Source organism: Oryzias melastigma, linkage group LG20, assembly GCF_002922805.2.
Source record: "Oryzias melastigma strain HK-1 linkage group LG20, ASM292280v2, whole genome shotgun sequence".
Classification (NCBI taxonomy): Eukaryota; Metazoa; Chordata; class Actinopteri; order Beloniformes; family Adrianichthyidae; genus Oryzias; species Oryzias melastigma.
Window position 1 is genome coordinate 19,254,445 of NC_050531.1, and position 15,348 is coordinate 19,269,792.

Below are 15,348 nucleotides of genomic sequence, written 5' to 3' on the forward strand. Positions count from 1 at the left end.
TGGTGCTTTATCTGGAATATCCTTTTGAACCTTGTGAGTGACCGCTAAGAATTTTAATATTTGTGTCTACTTTGGTTTTGTTTCCCATACTCTACTCTCATGAGTGAATCAGAGATAAAAGCACCCAAAACTGGCAGACAAATCACGAAGTTCCAAACGCTGCTCGCTTGAGGGCGGGATAGGCCAGAAGCAGGTCGAAGTATACCAGCTTCTCCCTCTAAAGTTCTAATTAATGCAGGAAAAATTGTTAGTACCTCCTCTAGACCACCACCCTAGTCCTAGACACTCTCCAAGTGTATCCCCAGTCCTGCTTCCTCAGTTTTAGGCTGTAGTCAGTTTGTTTTGGGTGGTCATAGACACAGAGCCTACATCATTTCCTGTCTTTGGTCTGCTCCAGAGAATCATTTCTTTTTACACCAGGCACTCATTATTCATTAGGTTGATTTAGCGCAAATATTTGTCTGTGCTCAGCTCTCTGGAAGCCCCTAGAAAGCATTTTGATCAGTCCGGACTTGTACTGGAAAACTGCAACATTTGATTCTTTTCCCTAAATGAAAAACAGCTCAATTTTCTGACCCAATTTCAGGAAAAATTTAGCTGTAACATAAACAGCACTCTAAACTCTAATCTACTGAGGATCACAGATCATCATTACACCGCCGCCCTGCTTGACAGTTGGTTTAAGGTGTTAGCCAATAGTTGTTCTGACACGATACTATCCATTGTAGTCAAAATCTCCTCACAGTGTCATTAATTCATAGGTATTGTGTTTTTGAAAATATAAGTTTACATACCAAGAATGAAAACACATCCATGTTTTTGTCTTTAAAAGGGTCACATTTTCTGTATGGACAATCCAGAGTCATCTGCACATGTTTTAGTCTACGTTCACTTGTTAAACAATTAAAACTGCTGTTTTGGAGAATAATATGCAGTAAAATGTTTGATTAGGATTTTTTTGATGAGCTACTTTTTATAGTAAAAACTTTATTTAAACTCAAAAGATGAAAGTGTTCAAGAGCAGTTTTGACTTACTGAGTGATTGTTGCAGAATTCTTAGAAAGCATTTATCATCTTACAAATGATTTCTATTACTAGTTGAAATAAATGTCTATCATTTGTCGTTCTGACCTCTTTTCTATGCATCTGCAAAGCCTCTTGCTTAGCCTGTTGATGAGTTATTCATGCTTTCTGTCCTCTCTGGGAGCTTCACCTGTGTGCTGAGCTCTGTTTCATTCTGCTAGTTAGAAGTAAGTGTAGCCATTTGACTTCTCTGTCTACCTGGTGTCATGCTAGTACACCTCTGTGAAGCTAACCAAACAGTCCAAATGACCCCTGCTCAACCAAAGTCAACCTTTTTTAAAGATTTCAAGAAATCACATAAGCTTCAGGCTTTAAATTCTACTCAGCAACAGAAAATCTAAAAAAATCTGACTGCGCAGCCTCCTCTGCGAGAAGCTGCAGACACCTCTGACTCAGACAGGCTCTGTAAGCTGCAGCCAAAGGTCACGTCTGATCTGACGCAGCAGCGTTTCTATCTCTGGAAAGGTCACCCCGAGAGCCCGAGGTGACGTTTCCATTACGCTCATGCGGTTGAGTGACTCCACAGAAAGCTCACCAAATAATTCATGCAGCCTGACGCCTGGCAGTTAGTCAAACATTCTCCGAACATGAATACCGAAAGTGAAAAGGTTTCAGCGTTTAGCATGTCTGCTGGGTACGGGTCAGGCTGTGGACACTTCCTACAAACTGGGTCACACCAAATCATCGAGCAGACTGAAGGAAACCAGTCTTTTTTTAAGTGAAAATCCAATCTAGTTTGATCAGTTAGATTTAGAACCCAATTAGGGATATTCCTAATCAGATTCCATTATCATTTCTCAGATACAAATAAAGTAGAAGTGTGCATTCTTCCAGAACTCTTTATGATTCAGCTGGTAGAAGCTCTGGATGTTGAAGGAATAGAGGGGAGTCGCCACATTTCCAACATTGTTTCATCTGGGAAAAGGAAGTTTTTCCTCCAAAGAGGATGTGATGCTCGTGAGGCGGCGTCTATACATGAGGCTGCTCTCTGCTCCTTCTTCTATTCAACTTTTCTTTTAAACTAAGAAGCAAAATATACATTTTCCTTTCTAACATAAACAGATGACTCAACGATGTCCTCTCTGCTTTTCTAGGAATTGGAAAGAATGTCATCTGCGACAGGACCGCCACACCCTTGGACGCCTTCCAGATGATGTCAGCAGCCCAGTACTACCCCAAGCTGCTGAGCATTATGGGAAATGTGCTGAGGTTCTTGCCAGCTTTTGTTCGAATGAAGGAGCTGCTGGAGGAAGGGTACATTGGAGAACTTCTTGTCTGCGAGGCCCAGGTAGGTATGAGAAAGATTAGACGTGCAGGAGCTTTAAAGCTCTAAAGCAGGGGTTCCCAATCTACGGCCCGCGGGCCGGATCCGGCCCTGCTCCACATTTGGCCCAGCCCCCCAAACTGTTTTGGCTGAATTAGACATTTTTCCAGTTTAAAGGCTAATTTTGGCATTTGGCTAATATTTCAGCTACATGCTAGCTGTTTTGACTAATTTCAAATTTTTTAAAATATTTTTTTTGTGGCTAATTTGGCATTTCGCTAATATTTGAGCTTTATGCTAGCTGTTTTGACTAATTTAGAATTTTTTTGAGTTTTTTTAAGCTAATTTGTCACTTCACTAATATTTTAGCTAGGTATCAGTTTCAGTGTTTTCAGCTATCTATATAAGCATCTTCAGCTATTAACGTATTGTAGATAATGCTATTTATCTAGGTTTTTTAAATGTTTTAGCCTTATTTTTTCTGTGAAGATCAGAGAAATTAATTATTAAAATTTGGCTCTGTTGGGCTAGCTGGAAAACCATAACTCTTTATGTTTAGGCTGTGATTGTTGCACTTTTTCTGTTAACCTACAAACTGACCCCGGCCCCACATCAGAGAAGAAAACCATTATGTGGCCCTCACAAGAAAAAGTTGCAACCAAAGCCGCAAATCTCTTTCGTTTTTTCCCCAAAGGTGCACAGCGGCAGTCTCCTGGGTAAGAAATACAACTGGAGCTGTGATGATCTGATGGGAGGCGGGGGCCTGCACTCGGTCGGCAGCTACATCATCGACCTGCTCTCCTTCCTGACTGGCCAGCGCGCAACCAAAGTCCACGGCTTCCTCAAAACCTTCGTCAAGCAGACCGACCACATCCGAGGCATCCGCCAGATCACCAGCGACGACTTCTGCACGTTCCAGATGGTACTGGAAGGAAGCGCCTGCTGCACCGTCACGCTCAACTTCAACGTCCCCGGAGAGTTCCGGCAGGAAGTCAGCTTGGTGGGGACCGTCGGGAGGCTGATGGTCACCGGCACAGACCTGTACGGACAGAAGAACAGCGGTGGCGGCCCCGAACTGCTGCTTAAAGACGCCACGTCTCTGGAGAAGGCGTCGTTGCCTGAAAAGGCCTTTAGCGACATTCCATCGCCGTACCTCATAGGGACAATCCGCATGATCCAGGCCGTGCGGCAGGCCTTCCAGGACCAGGACGACCGGCGGACCTGGGACGTGAGGCCTCTGACCATGGCGGCCACGTTTGAGGACTGTCTGTACGCTCTGTGCGTGGTGGACACAATCAAGAAGTCCAACCAGTGCGGAGAGTGGCAGAACATTGTGGTGATGACTGAGGAGCCCGAGGTCAGCCAGGCCTACCTGATCAGCGAGGCCATGAGGCGGAGTCGCGTGTCGCTCTACTGTTGACGCAGGGCAGGAGGGAGGCAGTCGTTGGAGGTCTTTCACAAAGCTACTGGAGTCAAACTCATTACCGCTCTGCTTTTATACTCTGAAGTCTGTGCTGTTGCTGTTACAGAGGGTTTACACCACCTCAGAGCTGTAGGTCCCGCGCTCCACCCACCTCTGATATCGTTATTTTAAACTTGAATTTCTAGAGAAGCCTCGTTTTTGTTTTTTAAAGACGTCTTTAAAAAGTTCACCAAACAGATGAGCCGACTGTGGAAACAAAGCCGTCAGTACGTTTACATGGAGAATGCTGAGTCATTGTTTATTGGACTAAAACTAAACATTAGCTGACATGGTCCAACTTTCAGGTAGATCTTTTTCAATTCTCCATATGGATTCATCCTAAACAATAATAATCAATGAAAGGGTGATGAGTAAGGTAACGCCCCTTCCACGCTCCTGGAGACGTATTTTCTGCATCTTAACCTCCTCCTACTCACTGATCAACCGGGTGTCCCGCCTCCTCCCGGGCCAGGACCCGGACACATAAACGCCTTGCACTGTGGGTCCGAACAGGACAGCCGAGGAAGAACGACGGTCTTTTCAAACGTGCCGCTCTCGTGTCGCTGAAGTGTTGCTACTTTTTACCTGGTGAATGTTTCAAACCCCGCTTTAGTCTGCCTCCGTTTGCTCTGTATTCTCCTTCAAGTGTGTATGAAACAAGAAAAAAAAAAAGAATCAATACTTTGGCTTGTGGGTTTCTTAGAGTTCATTAATGATTCAGAACCCGGAGGCAGCCGGAGATACAGGCCTTATCAAACACTTCCAGTATGCTGTACGCATCAGTCCTTCACAAGTATTGATCGGTTATTACTAAATCATCCCGAATGATTTAGTCAAGTCCATTTCAACTTTGACTACAACTACTCAAACTATGACATTCAGTTCTGTTCAATACTGGAGTGATCAGTATTTTAAAAACTTGTGCCACATTTAATGTTATTTAAAAGCTGTAAGTATTTGTCAAACTTCACTCCCTCATGGGCACCAGTATTCTCCATCTATGAGATAACACACCTGAAAGTGGCTTCACCTGCTCAAAGGAGAAGTATTTTGGTTTTGAGCTTGGTTTTGATTGCTCAAATCTGAATAATATCTTTTGAAATGTTTAAGAGAAAAGGCTTGTTTAGTAAATGAATATACTTTCTTGGTAGAATGTAGTTTAATTAACTTAAACTGGACATGACCTAGTAAAAAAATATTGAATTGTTTCCTCAAATTAGCCTTTCCTGCACACAGTTCAACATTCTGTGTGCACAAATTAGCATTCTGTGTGCACAAGATAACATTTCCTGCAAACAACTTAGCACTCTTTGTGCACACATTGGCATTTTGTGTGTAAAAGTTAACTTTTTGTGTGCACAAATTAGTATTTTGTGCACACAAAATATCAACTTGTGCGCACACTGCTAATAAAATACTAATTTGTGGCCACTAAATACTATTTTGTGCTCACAAAATGCTAACTTGTGCACATAAGATGCTATTCTAGGGAACAATAATTGATTTGTAATGTCATGTCCAGAGCTCCGTATAAACAATAAAAGAAATGCCCAAACATGGACTAAAATATTGTTAAATTTTATGTTTATTAAATTATTTTTTTAAAATTGAAGCAAATATTGTTAACAAGCCGAGTAAACGCACAGAAAGCATGTTAGCGATAATAACTGGATATAAAAAATTAACATAAAGCTAAAGCTACTCGTTTTTAAAAAAAATGTAATAAAAAAGGTTTAATTTCATGCCTGATTTGGTCAAGTGACTCAGCAGTTTCAATGTGCTAAAGCTAACATGCTGCTGATAGTTTGTGATCGTGGGAGTTCCAGAGTCGAAAGTAATTCAAAAATTATATTATTAAGAGACATTTTATTAGTTTATAGTTTAAAGAAAAACGTTTTAAATATTTAAAAACTGTCAAAAATGATCACAGCATTAATGTGACTTGTTGTGCTACATGCTAACTAGGCTCTAAAAACGAGTTTACAAACTATTTGTTACCAAAAGACATCATTTTTTCTGGGTAAAGCTGATCTGTGATGAAGCTGCAGCCTGTTTGTGTGACACTGAAGGACATCATCTTGAAAACCACAACAAAAAAATAATCACAACGTGAATAACGAGAGTAAATTACAGTTTATCTGCAGATGTGGAGAAGAAACTACAAGCCAAAATATAGATTTTTTTTTGCATCTTTCTTCCCTGTGCAAACTCTTAACCTGTGAAATGCTGTCAATGTAAGAACTACTGAAGATGTACAGTGGAGCCTTCAGACTGAAGACTCTCCAGTACGGTGTGTGTTTAACTTGTCCAACCTGAGGCTGTGTTTTCCATGAGTGTTGAGATATTTATTGTGTGATGTTGAAGTTTTGTGGTCTGACCCTGCAGTGTTTTTTTTTAATTATTTTGTGAGAACAGACCGAGGCCTTTTGGAGCGCTCAGCTGCTCAGCTCTGCCTGCTGACCAAAACAATCTCCGTCTTGTGAAAAGCTTTATGTTTGCTCTGTCAGAACCCAACGTCAAATACAGAGCTGCAACCCCCTCGGATCAAAGCTGTGCGTCTCGCCTCTGATTGTGTCGCCTCACCGCTGAATGTGGCTCTGAGGAGCCTGAGAATGAGTCGATCTTTCTTTTGGAGCTCATCCAATCTCTACAGACTTTAAACTCGTCTGAAAAGTAACATCTTTATTTGAATGATTTAAAAAAAATTGGCAACTAAAAGTTTTATTTTTTACTTTTTAGTAAGAGTAGAGAAATCCATCAGTTCCATTAAAATCCATCTTAATGGTTTAAAACTTAGATCCATTCACAATAGATCAAAATTGGCTGATCTAGAACTCCATTGTTATTCAGACAGCTTCAATTTTACAATAAATATTTAAAATCTCCTGAAAATCTCCCTTAAACAAACAGAATTAAGACTTTTGATCCAAAATAAAAAAAGAACAAAACACAGGAGATAATTCCAGATGCATTTAAGATGTTCTCGTCAAAGCTAAAGCACTTTCTGATGCAATTATCAAGCTAAATAAATGTTTTTTAGTTTTTTTTCTTCAGATCTGACCCAGATGTTTTGCTTTTGTGTTAAAAGTCCCACTCTGGTCATCTTTTGATCTATTATAAAAGCATTCCTGGTGGTCTTTAGTTATAATTATGCCATTTTTAGTCAAAATCCATTCAGACTTGTGTCGCTTTCTCGCACATAGTTCCTGAAGAGCGGCAGGAATTTGTTGGAAATTCACCTCTGAGTTGTGGGTGGGACCGTTGCTGCAGAGCAACCCCGCCGCCTTTTCCCATCACATTCATCCATCCATCCATCCATTTTCCTGACCGCTTGGTCCCTTTCGGGGTCGCGGGGGTGCCGGAGCCTATCCCGGCTACTGAAGGGCGAAGGCGGGGTACACCCTGGACAGGTCGCCAGTCTGTCTCAGGGCCTCAATCACACACACATTCACTCTCACATTCACACCTAGGGGCAATTTAGAGTCACCAATTAACCTATGAAGCATGTTTTTGGATGGTGGGAGGAAGCCGGAGTCCCCGGTGAAAACCCACGCATGCACGGGGAGAACATGCAAACTCCACACAGAAAGGTCCCAGCCGGGATTCGAACCAGGGTCTTCTCGCTGTGAGGCAAGAGTTCATAGTGATGTCAAAATGGAGTTATCCAGCCTGATTTACAGTGATTTCAACAAAAAATATATAGAAATGAAATTTTCATCATTGGGAAAATTGCACAAGAACATGTTACAATCACCATTTTCATTCAAGTGGATTTTTGAAAATATTCTTTAGAAAAATCTGCTCCTTCTCTGCTAATGTCTGTTTCTAGTTTCTTCTCTGAGGCAGAATCAGAAAGGAGGGAGTGGAGAGGAACCAGACCTCAAAGAGGTGCTTCTTTTGCCCTCACAGAGCGTTTCCTAGCAACCAGATGCCATGCGGCAAAATCTCCGTTTTGTCCTCTTTCTCTGATTGTCTGGTGGAAGGATGAACCCTCTCAGCAGGAGTTAGACGACAGGATCTCCCCAGCACGCCTTTGTGGATGCTGATCGAAGCAGATTAGAAGACATCAAAAATATTAAATACGTAGATTTAAGGCTACATACCTCTGAAGGTTCTGGTTCTGACTCCTCTGTGCTCAGATCATCAACTCTTAAGCTTTGTGTTGTGCTAATCATTCACCTAAAATTTACTACTTTTTACCACAATTTCTTTCTTAATTAAGTTTTTTTATATATCTTGAGGGCTGCACGGTGGCGCAGTGGTTAGCGCTCTTGCCTTACAGCGAGAAGGCCCCGGTTCGACTCCCGGCTGGGACCTTTCTGTGTGGAGTTTGCATGTTCTCCCCGTGCATGCGTGGGTTTTCACCGGGGACTCCGGCTTCCTCCCACCGTCCAAAAACATGCTTCATAGGTTAATTGGTGACTCTAAATTGCCCCTAGGTGTGAATGTGTGTGTGATTGAGGCCCTGAGACAGACTGGCGACCTGTCCAGGGTGTACCCCGCCTTCGCCCATCAGCAGCCGGGTTAGGCTCCGGCACCCCCGCGACCCCGAAAGGGAAGAAGCGGTCAAGAAGATGGATGGATGGATATATATCTTGATGGAAAATAAAGGGTTTTTCTTTTTAAAAGTATTTCTTCTTGTAAATCCACCATTCATAGGCATAAAAATCCTTTTCCTGGATCAAAAACAAACATTTCTCCATTTCCAGCCGTCCTGACTCCGACGTTGGAGTCAGAGGAGTTCTTCTTGTTCCCTCTTAAGGTACATTTTCCGGTTTATCCTCACTCTACAGACCATCTGGAATGTTCTCGTCTCTCCAAACACCCAGCAGGTCTTCACATCACCAGCACACATAGATGAAGTGGTCATGAATAATAAATAAAGCAATACAAAAATGTAAAAAGCTTTAAAATGTTTTAGTTGTAAGTTTGGACTTTTCAACATGAGAGTTAATGGAGAATCTCAGTGGGAGAAAGCCTATTTTTTTCTCATTTATCTGGCTTTTTGTGGTGCAAACAAGGACAAAAAAAAGGTGTTATTGATCATCTTAGGTTGTGTTCACTAATAAAACATCATTTATTGAGGAGCAGAATCAGCTTGTATCACAGTACCCTGCAATGCCCCCTGCTGGATGCTTTACCCACTACACCCATGAAGAAAGTCTGGACTCCTCACATCCTCATAAATGTTAACTATGATGAGTTCATCAGAGGTGTACTAAAGAAAATTCTAGCAGATGGATCGAAGTCATTAATTTGAAGGAATTTGTCACGTTTTCATTCTTGACTCCAGAAACCCCAGTAGAGTCAGGAATGTGTGTAATCCTCTAATCGGGTGAAACATTTCAGATTAGAGAAATAGTTTGTTAGATCTCAACTGTTTCTTTTCGTGCAGTCCTCTGTGGCCTTTCTTTCCTTCTTTATAGCTCATCTCTGCATCAATAAAACAACGTAGTCGTCCATTTTAACTCATTCAGAACATCAGATTCATGTAATCTCAAATGTCCAGTCAGGGCAGAAGCTTAGAGACATGCAGATGTGATGAAAAGAAGCTGCAGAACGTCTTCCTCGTGCATGAGGGTTATATTTCAGTGTCCTTTTATTCAATCATCAATAGAATTGCATCCTGAAACACTAAATAAACGACACAAATATGATAAAATCAGCTCAAATGCATTAATCTTGAAGATTAAGATCTGCTTGCAGTCATAAAATAGACCAGAAGGGGGCGCATTGGCTCTAAAAATGTCTTATGTCAGCATCTTGTGACTGCTACTTTAAACCTAAAGTTTTCATTCTTCATGTCTCTAGTTCGACTGTATGAGAGAACTGGACTGAGTGACTCCTCCTCCTTTGCATTTCAAACAGGAAGTACCTGCTGGCTACAAAAAGCCAAAACTTCTAAAGAGAAATAAACAGGAATTACAACTTACTATAGCTACTCATTTGTCAGAATAACCATTCTTGCTCTGATACATTTTTTATATGTTCTTGAAAATCTATTTTTTTCATGATATTTTATTGTTATAAACTGACCAATCAGAAGCCTCAATAGAGGCAGGTGATCTCACGTTTGATGCATTTGATTGACAGATTTTCTTCAGTCAGTTTTCAGTGTTAGGGGTCTAGACTTCCAACAAGCTCACTCCTGATTGGTGAGGGTGGTTGCCATGGAAACAGTGACACAGCCTGTGTCTGCTGCTCACCACTCCCCCAGGGAATGGGTCAAATACGGAGAACAAATTGTGATAACAAATGGACTTTAACTAAGCTTTAATATTAGTTCTGTCTCGTGACAGTAACACTTTCTAACAGAAGTTTATCAAAACTCCTCATTTCATGTTTTATTTTGCAGCCAAATGTACAATTTACAGTCTGACACTGAACCGGATCAGCCAGAGATCACATGGAACTTCATTCAATATATTTCCTACTGTCTCACTGGAAACTTCATAAATTCCGTAATAAATTGATGTCACATTTGTCTTTTATTTTTAGACACTTGCTGGTTCCTTCCTCCCTTCTCCTTCCACACAGCTGTTTTCAGAGACTCTTCTCTAAAGCTGCTCCTGATTGTTGTTTTGTCCGTGTTTAAAATTTCCTTCATCATGTTTGTTTTATTGCATGTTAAAGTCTTTTCTTTTGGTCACATTTCCTCTCTGATTTCCAGATAAACATCTCAAAAACTCACTGATGAAAATGTGTGATTTTGGTGTTTTTATCGGGTTCTTGTGGCATAATGGAGGACATATGCAAAGAAAATTAAGATTAAAATGGCATTTCTGCATATTTATTTATTCAAATCGTGAATCAGGAGCTGCTGTCTCCACTTGTAGACGACTAGATCCATGAAGGTTTCTGTTTTCCTCGTCTGAGCTGGTATCTGACTCATTGGCTAAAATATATTTTCCATTTTTGTTGCACCTGTAATGTTAGATGGGGTTTGAGATGCTAGCAGAAGAGAGTGTAAACAGAAAACTTTCAGTCGTGGGTGATGGGAAAGGGGGTGGGATTGCTTTTTGGCAACGGTTCCGCCCACAACTCAGATGCAAATTTTTAATGGAGTACTGACGCTTCTGCAGAAAATGGACTAGCATGGCGGTGGGAGTTTCATGGAATAGATTTACATTTATTGTAGCTAAAATTCAGCTTTTGCTAAAATAAAATAAATAAAAATCGTGGACAGATGTTAGTGCGAGTTGGTCCTTAGTTGACTTACTTGGAGGAAGGATCATGGTATGGGGCTGTTTCAGGTTGCATTAGAACATAGTTATTAAAGTTCTTTGGAATATGGCGCCTCCACCAAAGCAGGAAGTTAGGGGTCATCCATGTTTGGGTTCTGTATTTCTTTGGTTCTGTTCTTGCTTCCATGTATCACCATCCACTTGAGTTTTCTACTTCCTGTCATGCAGCGGTCCCTTTGTGTCGTTGATGGTTTCTAGTTTCTGACACGTTCTTCACACATAATCCAGATTTTTCAGATTGAGGTCTTTGGTTCCAGCCTCTGTGTTGGTCTCCTTTCCTCATAGGTCCTGGACTCACACGTGGACGCTTTGATTCACAAACAGCCTCTCTTTCAAACAAAAGACATCCAAACACTTTAAAGCAGAGTGTGCACAGAGGAAAGTCTTCCTGAATGCACAGCTGTTGTTCGCCCTGAGCGTCCATGTGACTGCTCAGCTCGTGCTCGCACCGCTCTTTAGTTCTGCTCCGCTCACTCAAGAGCTTCTCATAGATCTTATCCAAGCTCTCATGAGCCAAATCTGCAGTTTTTAAAACAAAAAAAAAATTCTAAATGAAATGATGGGATTTATTAGTAAAAATATTTGACTTTTACTTCTTTTTAATCACCTTGAGGCCAGAGTGACCTCACCTGCTGCAGCAGCTCTGGATGAACCCCTGACGCCTGCTTGCTGCTGCTGATCAGCTCTCCGTCCTCTCATCCACCGCGGCGGGAATGACGGACGCTGCTGCTGAGACCACCATCAAGGTGGTGTGCCGCTTCAGGCCGCTGAACAGCTCCGAGGTGGCTCGGGGGGACAAGTACATCCCAAAGTTTCAGGGGGAGGACTGCGTGGTGATCGCGGTGAGTCTGTGATGCTGATCATTAGAGAAAAAAAAAATGTATAACGTATATTTACTTTATAATTAGTTACTACATATTTTGACACAGTTTTGAAATATTCACTTGTTTATTATGTAAAAGCTCTGGTTGCATGTTCTGTCACCTGTAAAAGGCAATTAAATTTTTCATAAACTAATAAAAAAATATTTGCATATGTAAAATTAAACAAATGTACACTGTAAGATGTACATGTTTAATTTACTGTTGTATGGAGAGTTTAATTTTTTAGTTTCAAAAATGAATTAAATTTTGTTAAAAAGTGACTTTTGCTAAAGAATGTATGTAGAAGCATCCAGTATTAATAATAATGCCTCCATAACAAAATCTGCTTTTATTTTGGAAGTATATCTGGTGGATCTGGAAGCACATCCTGCATATGTGTTTGCAGGATATTAGCTATTTGCTGTAATTTATTTATTTTAATCTCCATCAGTGTCATAAACCTCAAATGATCACTGTTTATGTACCATCACTGAATGCCTCAAACATGTACAGAAACAATTCAGGATCTTATTTCTGTCCCAAATAATCACCTTTTTTGTCATAATTATCGTATGAGTAATAATTTAAAACATGTTTTGTACAGAGGAGTTATTCTCAATCCTTTTTTAAATGCTTAGACCTAAAAGAGATCATCAGAAAATCTTTTGTGATACATCAAGACTTCCTGTTTGAAGCTGGTTTGAGAATGAAAGTTAACTGGAATTGAGTCAGTTCTCCGGGTTACCACTAGGTGGCTTTTTGTACAAATGAATCAGATCAGATTAACGTAAAAACAACAAAGACGAGTTTTCAAACATGAACCTTTCTGCCTCTTTCAGTTAAGTTTTAATTTTTTTATTTTAATAAACCAGTAGAAGAAAAACAAAACAAAAACATCTAAATATAAAATGCATTTTATACACATTGACATACATATAGTTTACTGTGTTCTCCTCACTATAAGGCACACTTTAAAGCCTTATTTTTTTCCAAGCAACAACAGTGCACCTTATAATCCAGAGCAGCTAATAAATAGATAAATTCTGCAGCAAACAACGTTGAATGTTATTGTGAAGACGCTAACACAGCTAACCTGTAGTTGTGTCAGACTGTGGTTCTTAAGAGCTGCTAACAAAGTTAGAAGTTAGCGAAGTCACAGTAATCTTTTTGTGCCTAAAGTGTAGCATGTTACAAACAAGTTACTGTGAACACAGTTAATGATTTACATCATTTCAGAAATAGATCTTTCATTGATGTGTGTGCCTGACAATCTACTACATCTATTGTGCAACATTTTAAACAAAATACATGTAAGGTGAAATAATGGAGCATCAGTCATAATGGCAATGTTTGTCATGGATTTTTTGCTCTTTAGCGTTCTAGTGAGTTTATAGTTTGATGTCAAAATATGGGTCTGGTTTGCACGTCATGTATGACATGTTAACAACCCGAACAATACAGGATTTGCACATTCATCTATATTTGTGGTATTCTCTCTTTTTTAAAAATGTTTTTACTTTAACTGTTGTGTAAAGAAACTTCAGCAGAAGTTGAAAAAAAAGTTATCGTGACCAAATATTGTAATCTAAAATTGTCAATTATGCCCCCAAGTGACCTCATTTTAGTGGGAGGGGCTTTAGCAAAGCCATCAGATTTTTCCCTTTGGGCCTTTATTTTTTTGTAATTTTATGGCATTATTTCAAGATAATTTAAGACATTTTACACATACTGTCAAAAAATGATTGTCCATTTAAGAGTTGCAAGTCCAATTCTGGTATCTGAACATGCAGCAGCATCATTTTCCTTTAAAAAGTGACAGAATGAAACGCTCTTCCTGATGTCTGCAGGGAAAACCGTACTACTTCGACCGCGTGTTCCAGTCCAACACCACCCAGGTTCAGTTCTACAACGCTGTGGCTCAGAAGATCGTCCGAGGTAAGCCTGCAGCGACAGCCTCAATGACAGACTCGCTGCAGCAGTGTGAATCTTGTCCCGATGCCGACAGATGTTCTGGAGGGGTACAACGGCACCATCTTCGCCTACGGGCAGACCTCCTCGGGAAAAACACACACCATGGAGGTAACCCAGAAAGCCGAGTGTCGCTTGTATGCGAGAAAAAAAGCAAAACTTACAAATGTTTGTATCTGTGAAGGGGAAGCTGCACGATCCAGACATGATGGGAATCATTCCTCGAATTGTCCAGGACATCTTCAACTACATCTATTCCATGGATGAAAACCTGGAGTTCCACATCAAAGTGGGTCCATGTCTCTGACCCAGATGGACTCGTCTGCCCAAGTCTCACCCAGACTTTTATATTTGCAGGTCTCGTACTTTGAAATCTATTTGGACAAAATTCGTGACCTGTTGGACGGTACGTTCTGACACTGTGTGAGCTTTAACTATAAAACACAGAAATAATGACGCTTTGATTTGCAGTGACAAAGACCAACCTCTCCGTCCACGAGGACAAGAACAGAGTACCATATGTGAAGGTGAGATATTCATTACTACTTCATTAATATGATCCAAAAACTCTTTTACAAACACCATCTGCTATTTTTGCTCCACCCGTTACACGATCAGATGACAAAATCAGGACATATGATGAGAACTCCAAGAAGATTAAGTAATAAATTCTTTTAGAATAAGAATCCTGGAGGACTTTGCCAAGACCTCCTCCTCCGTTAATAGCAGTCTCTGTGTGGCGCCCCCCCTGCAGCGGCTGGGAGAACACAGCTTGTGTTTGTGATGTGTTCCCAGGGGTGTACCGAGCGCTTTGTGTGCAGTCCTCAGGAGGTTATGGACGCCATCGACGAAGGCAAGAACAACAGACACGTGGCTGTCACAAGTGAGTCCGTACACTGAGCGCCTCCAGCTGTGCTGTTCTCATGGGTTCAGCCTGACCCAGTCACCTGACCGCCACCAGCAGGGACACCGTTTCCCCTCAGAACCTTAACAAATGCACAATCAGACTCATCCCGGATTCTAAAGACACTTTTTGTTTGATTGATTACCGTCAATGAAGGATCTATTTTAGAATTTGTGTCATATAGAGGGCACACTGAACTATAAATCTAGACAAAAGAGTCAGAGAGAAATCTTTCAGTGATTTAAACTTCATTATCTGCCTTCAAAGTAAGTCTAGAACCTAAAACGCTACATGTTAGCCACATTGGAAGCGTTAGCCACATTAGCACATTCACAGTACCTGTAACTACCAACCTTGTTTGCAACATGTAAAAAAACAGACCAATACCACTAAAACAAACGTTAACGTGACTATGCTAACTCCCATCCTTGTTAGTAACACATAAAAACAAAACTTTGTCCAACACTGCTACACTTTAGCCGTGTTAGCAGTATTTACCATACCTGTAACTACCAACCTTGTTTGTAAGATGTGAAAAAACAGACCAACACCATTAAAAT

General features: G+C 40.7%; 2 protein-coding genes across 2 annotated transcripts in view; both read left to right on the top strand.

The window, feature by feature from the left end:
- Window positions 1-6,358, top strand: part of si:ch211-276f18.2 (glucose-fructose oxidoreductase domain-containing protein 1) — a 27,867-nt gene extending 21,509 nt beyond the window's left edge. The window contains exons 2-3 of the mRNA XM_024279608.2: window positions 2,178-2,371; window positions 3,042-6,358. Coding sequence (XP_024135376.1) covers window positions 2,178-2,371; window positions 3,042-3,767 — 920 coding nt within the window. The 3' untranslated portion in view covers window positions 3,768-6,358. The remainder of the gene's footprint in view (window positions 1-2,177; window positions 2,372-3,041) is intronic.
- A 4,457-nt stretch (window positions 6,359-10,815) lies between these two features.
- LOC112151007 (kinesin-1 heavy chain) overlaps window positions 10,816-15,348 on the top strand; it is a 20,858-nt gene continuing 16,325 nt past the window's right edge. The window contains exons 1-7 of the mRNA XM_024279594.2: window positions 10,816-11,895; window positions 13,764-13,851; window positions 13,922-13,995; window positions 14,069-14,173; window positions 14,242-14,290; window positions 14,356-14,411; window positions 14,680-14,767. Coding sequence (XP_024135362.1) covers window positions 11,767-11,895; window positions 13,764-13,851; window positions 13,922-13,995; window positions 14,069-14,173; window positions 14,242-14,290; window positions 14,356-14,411; window positions 14,680-14,767 — 589 coding nt within the window. The 5' untranslated portion in view covers window positions 10,816-11,766. The remainder of the gene's footprint in view (window positions 11,896-13,763; window positions 13,852-13,921; window positions 13,996-14,068; window positions 14,174-14,241; window positions 14,291-14,355; window positions 14,412-14,679; window positions 14,768-15,348) is intronic.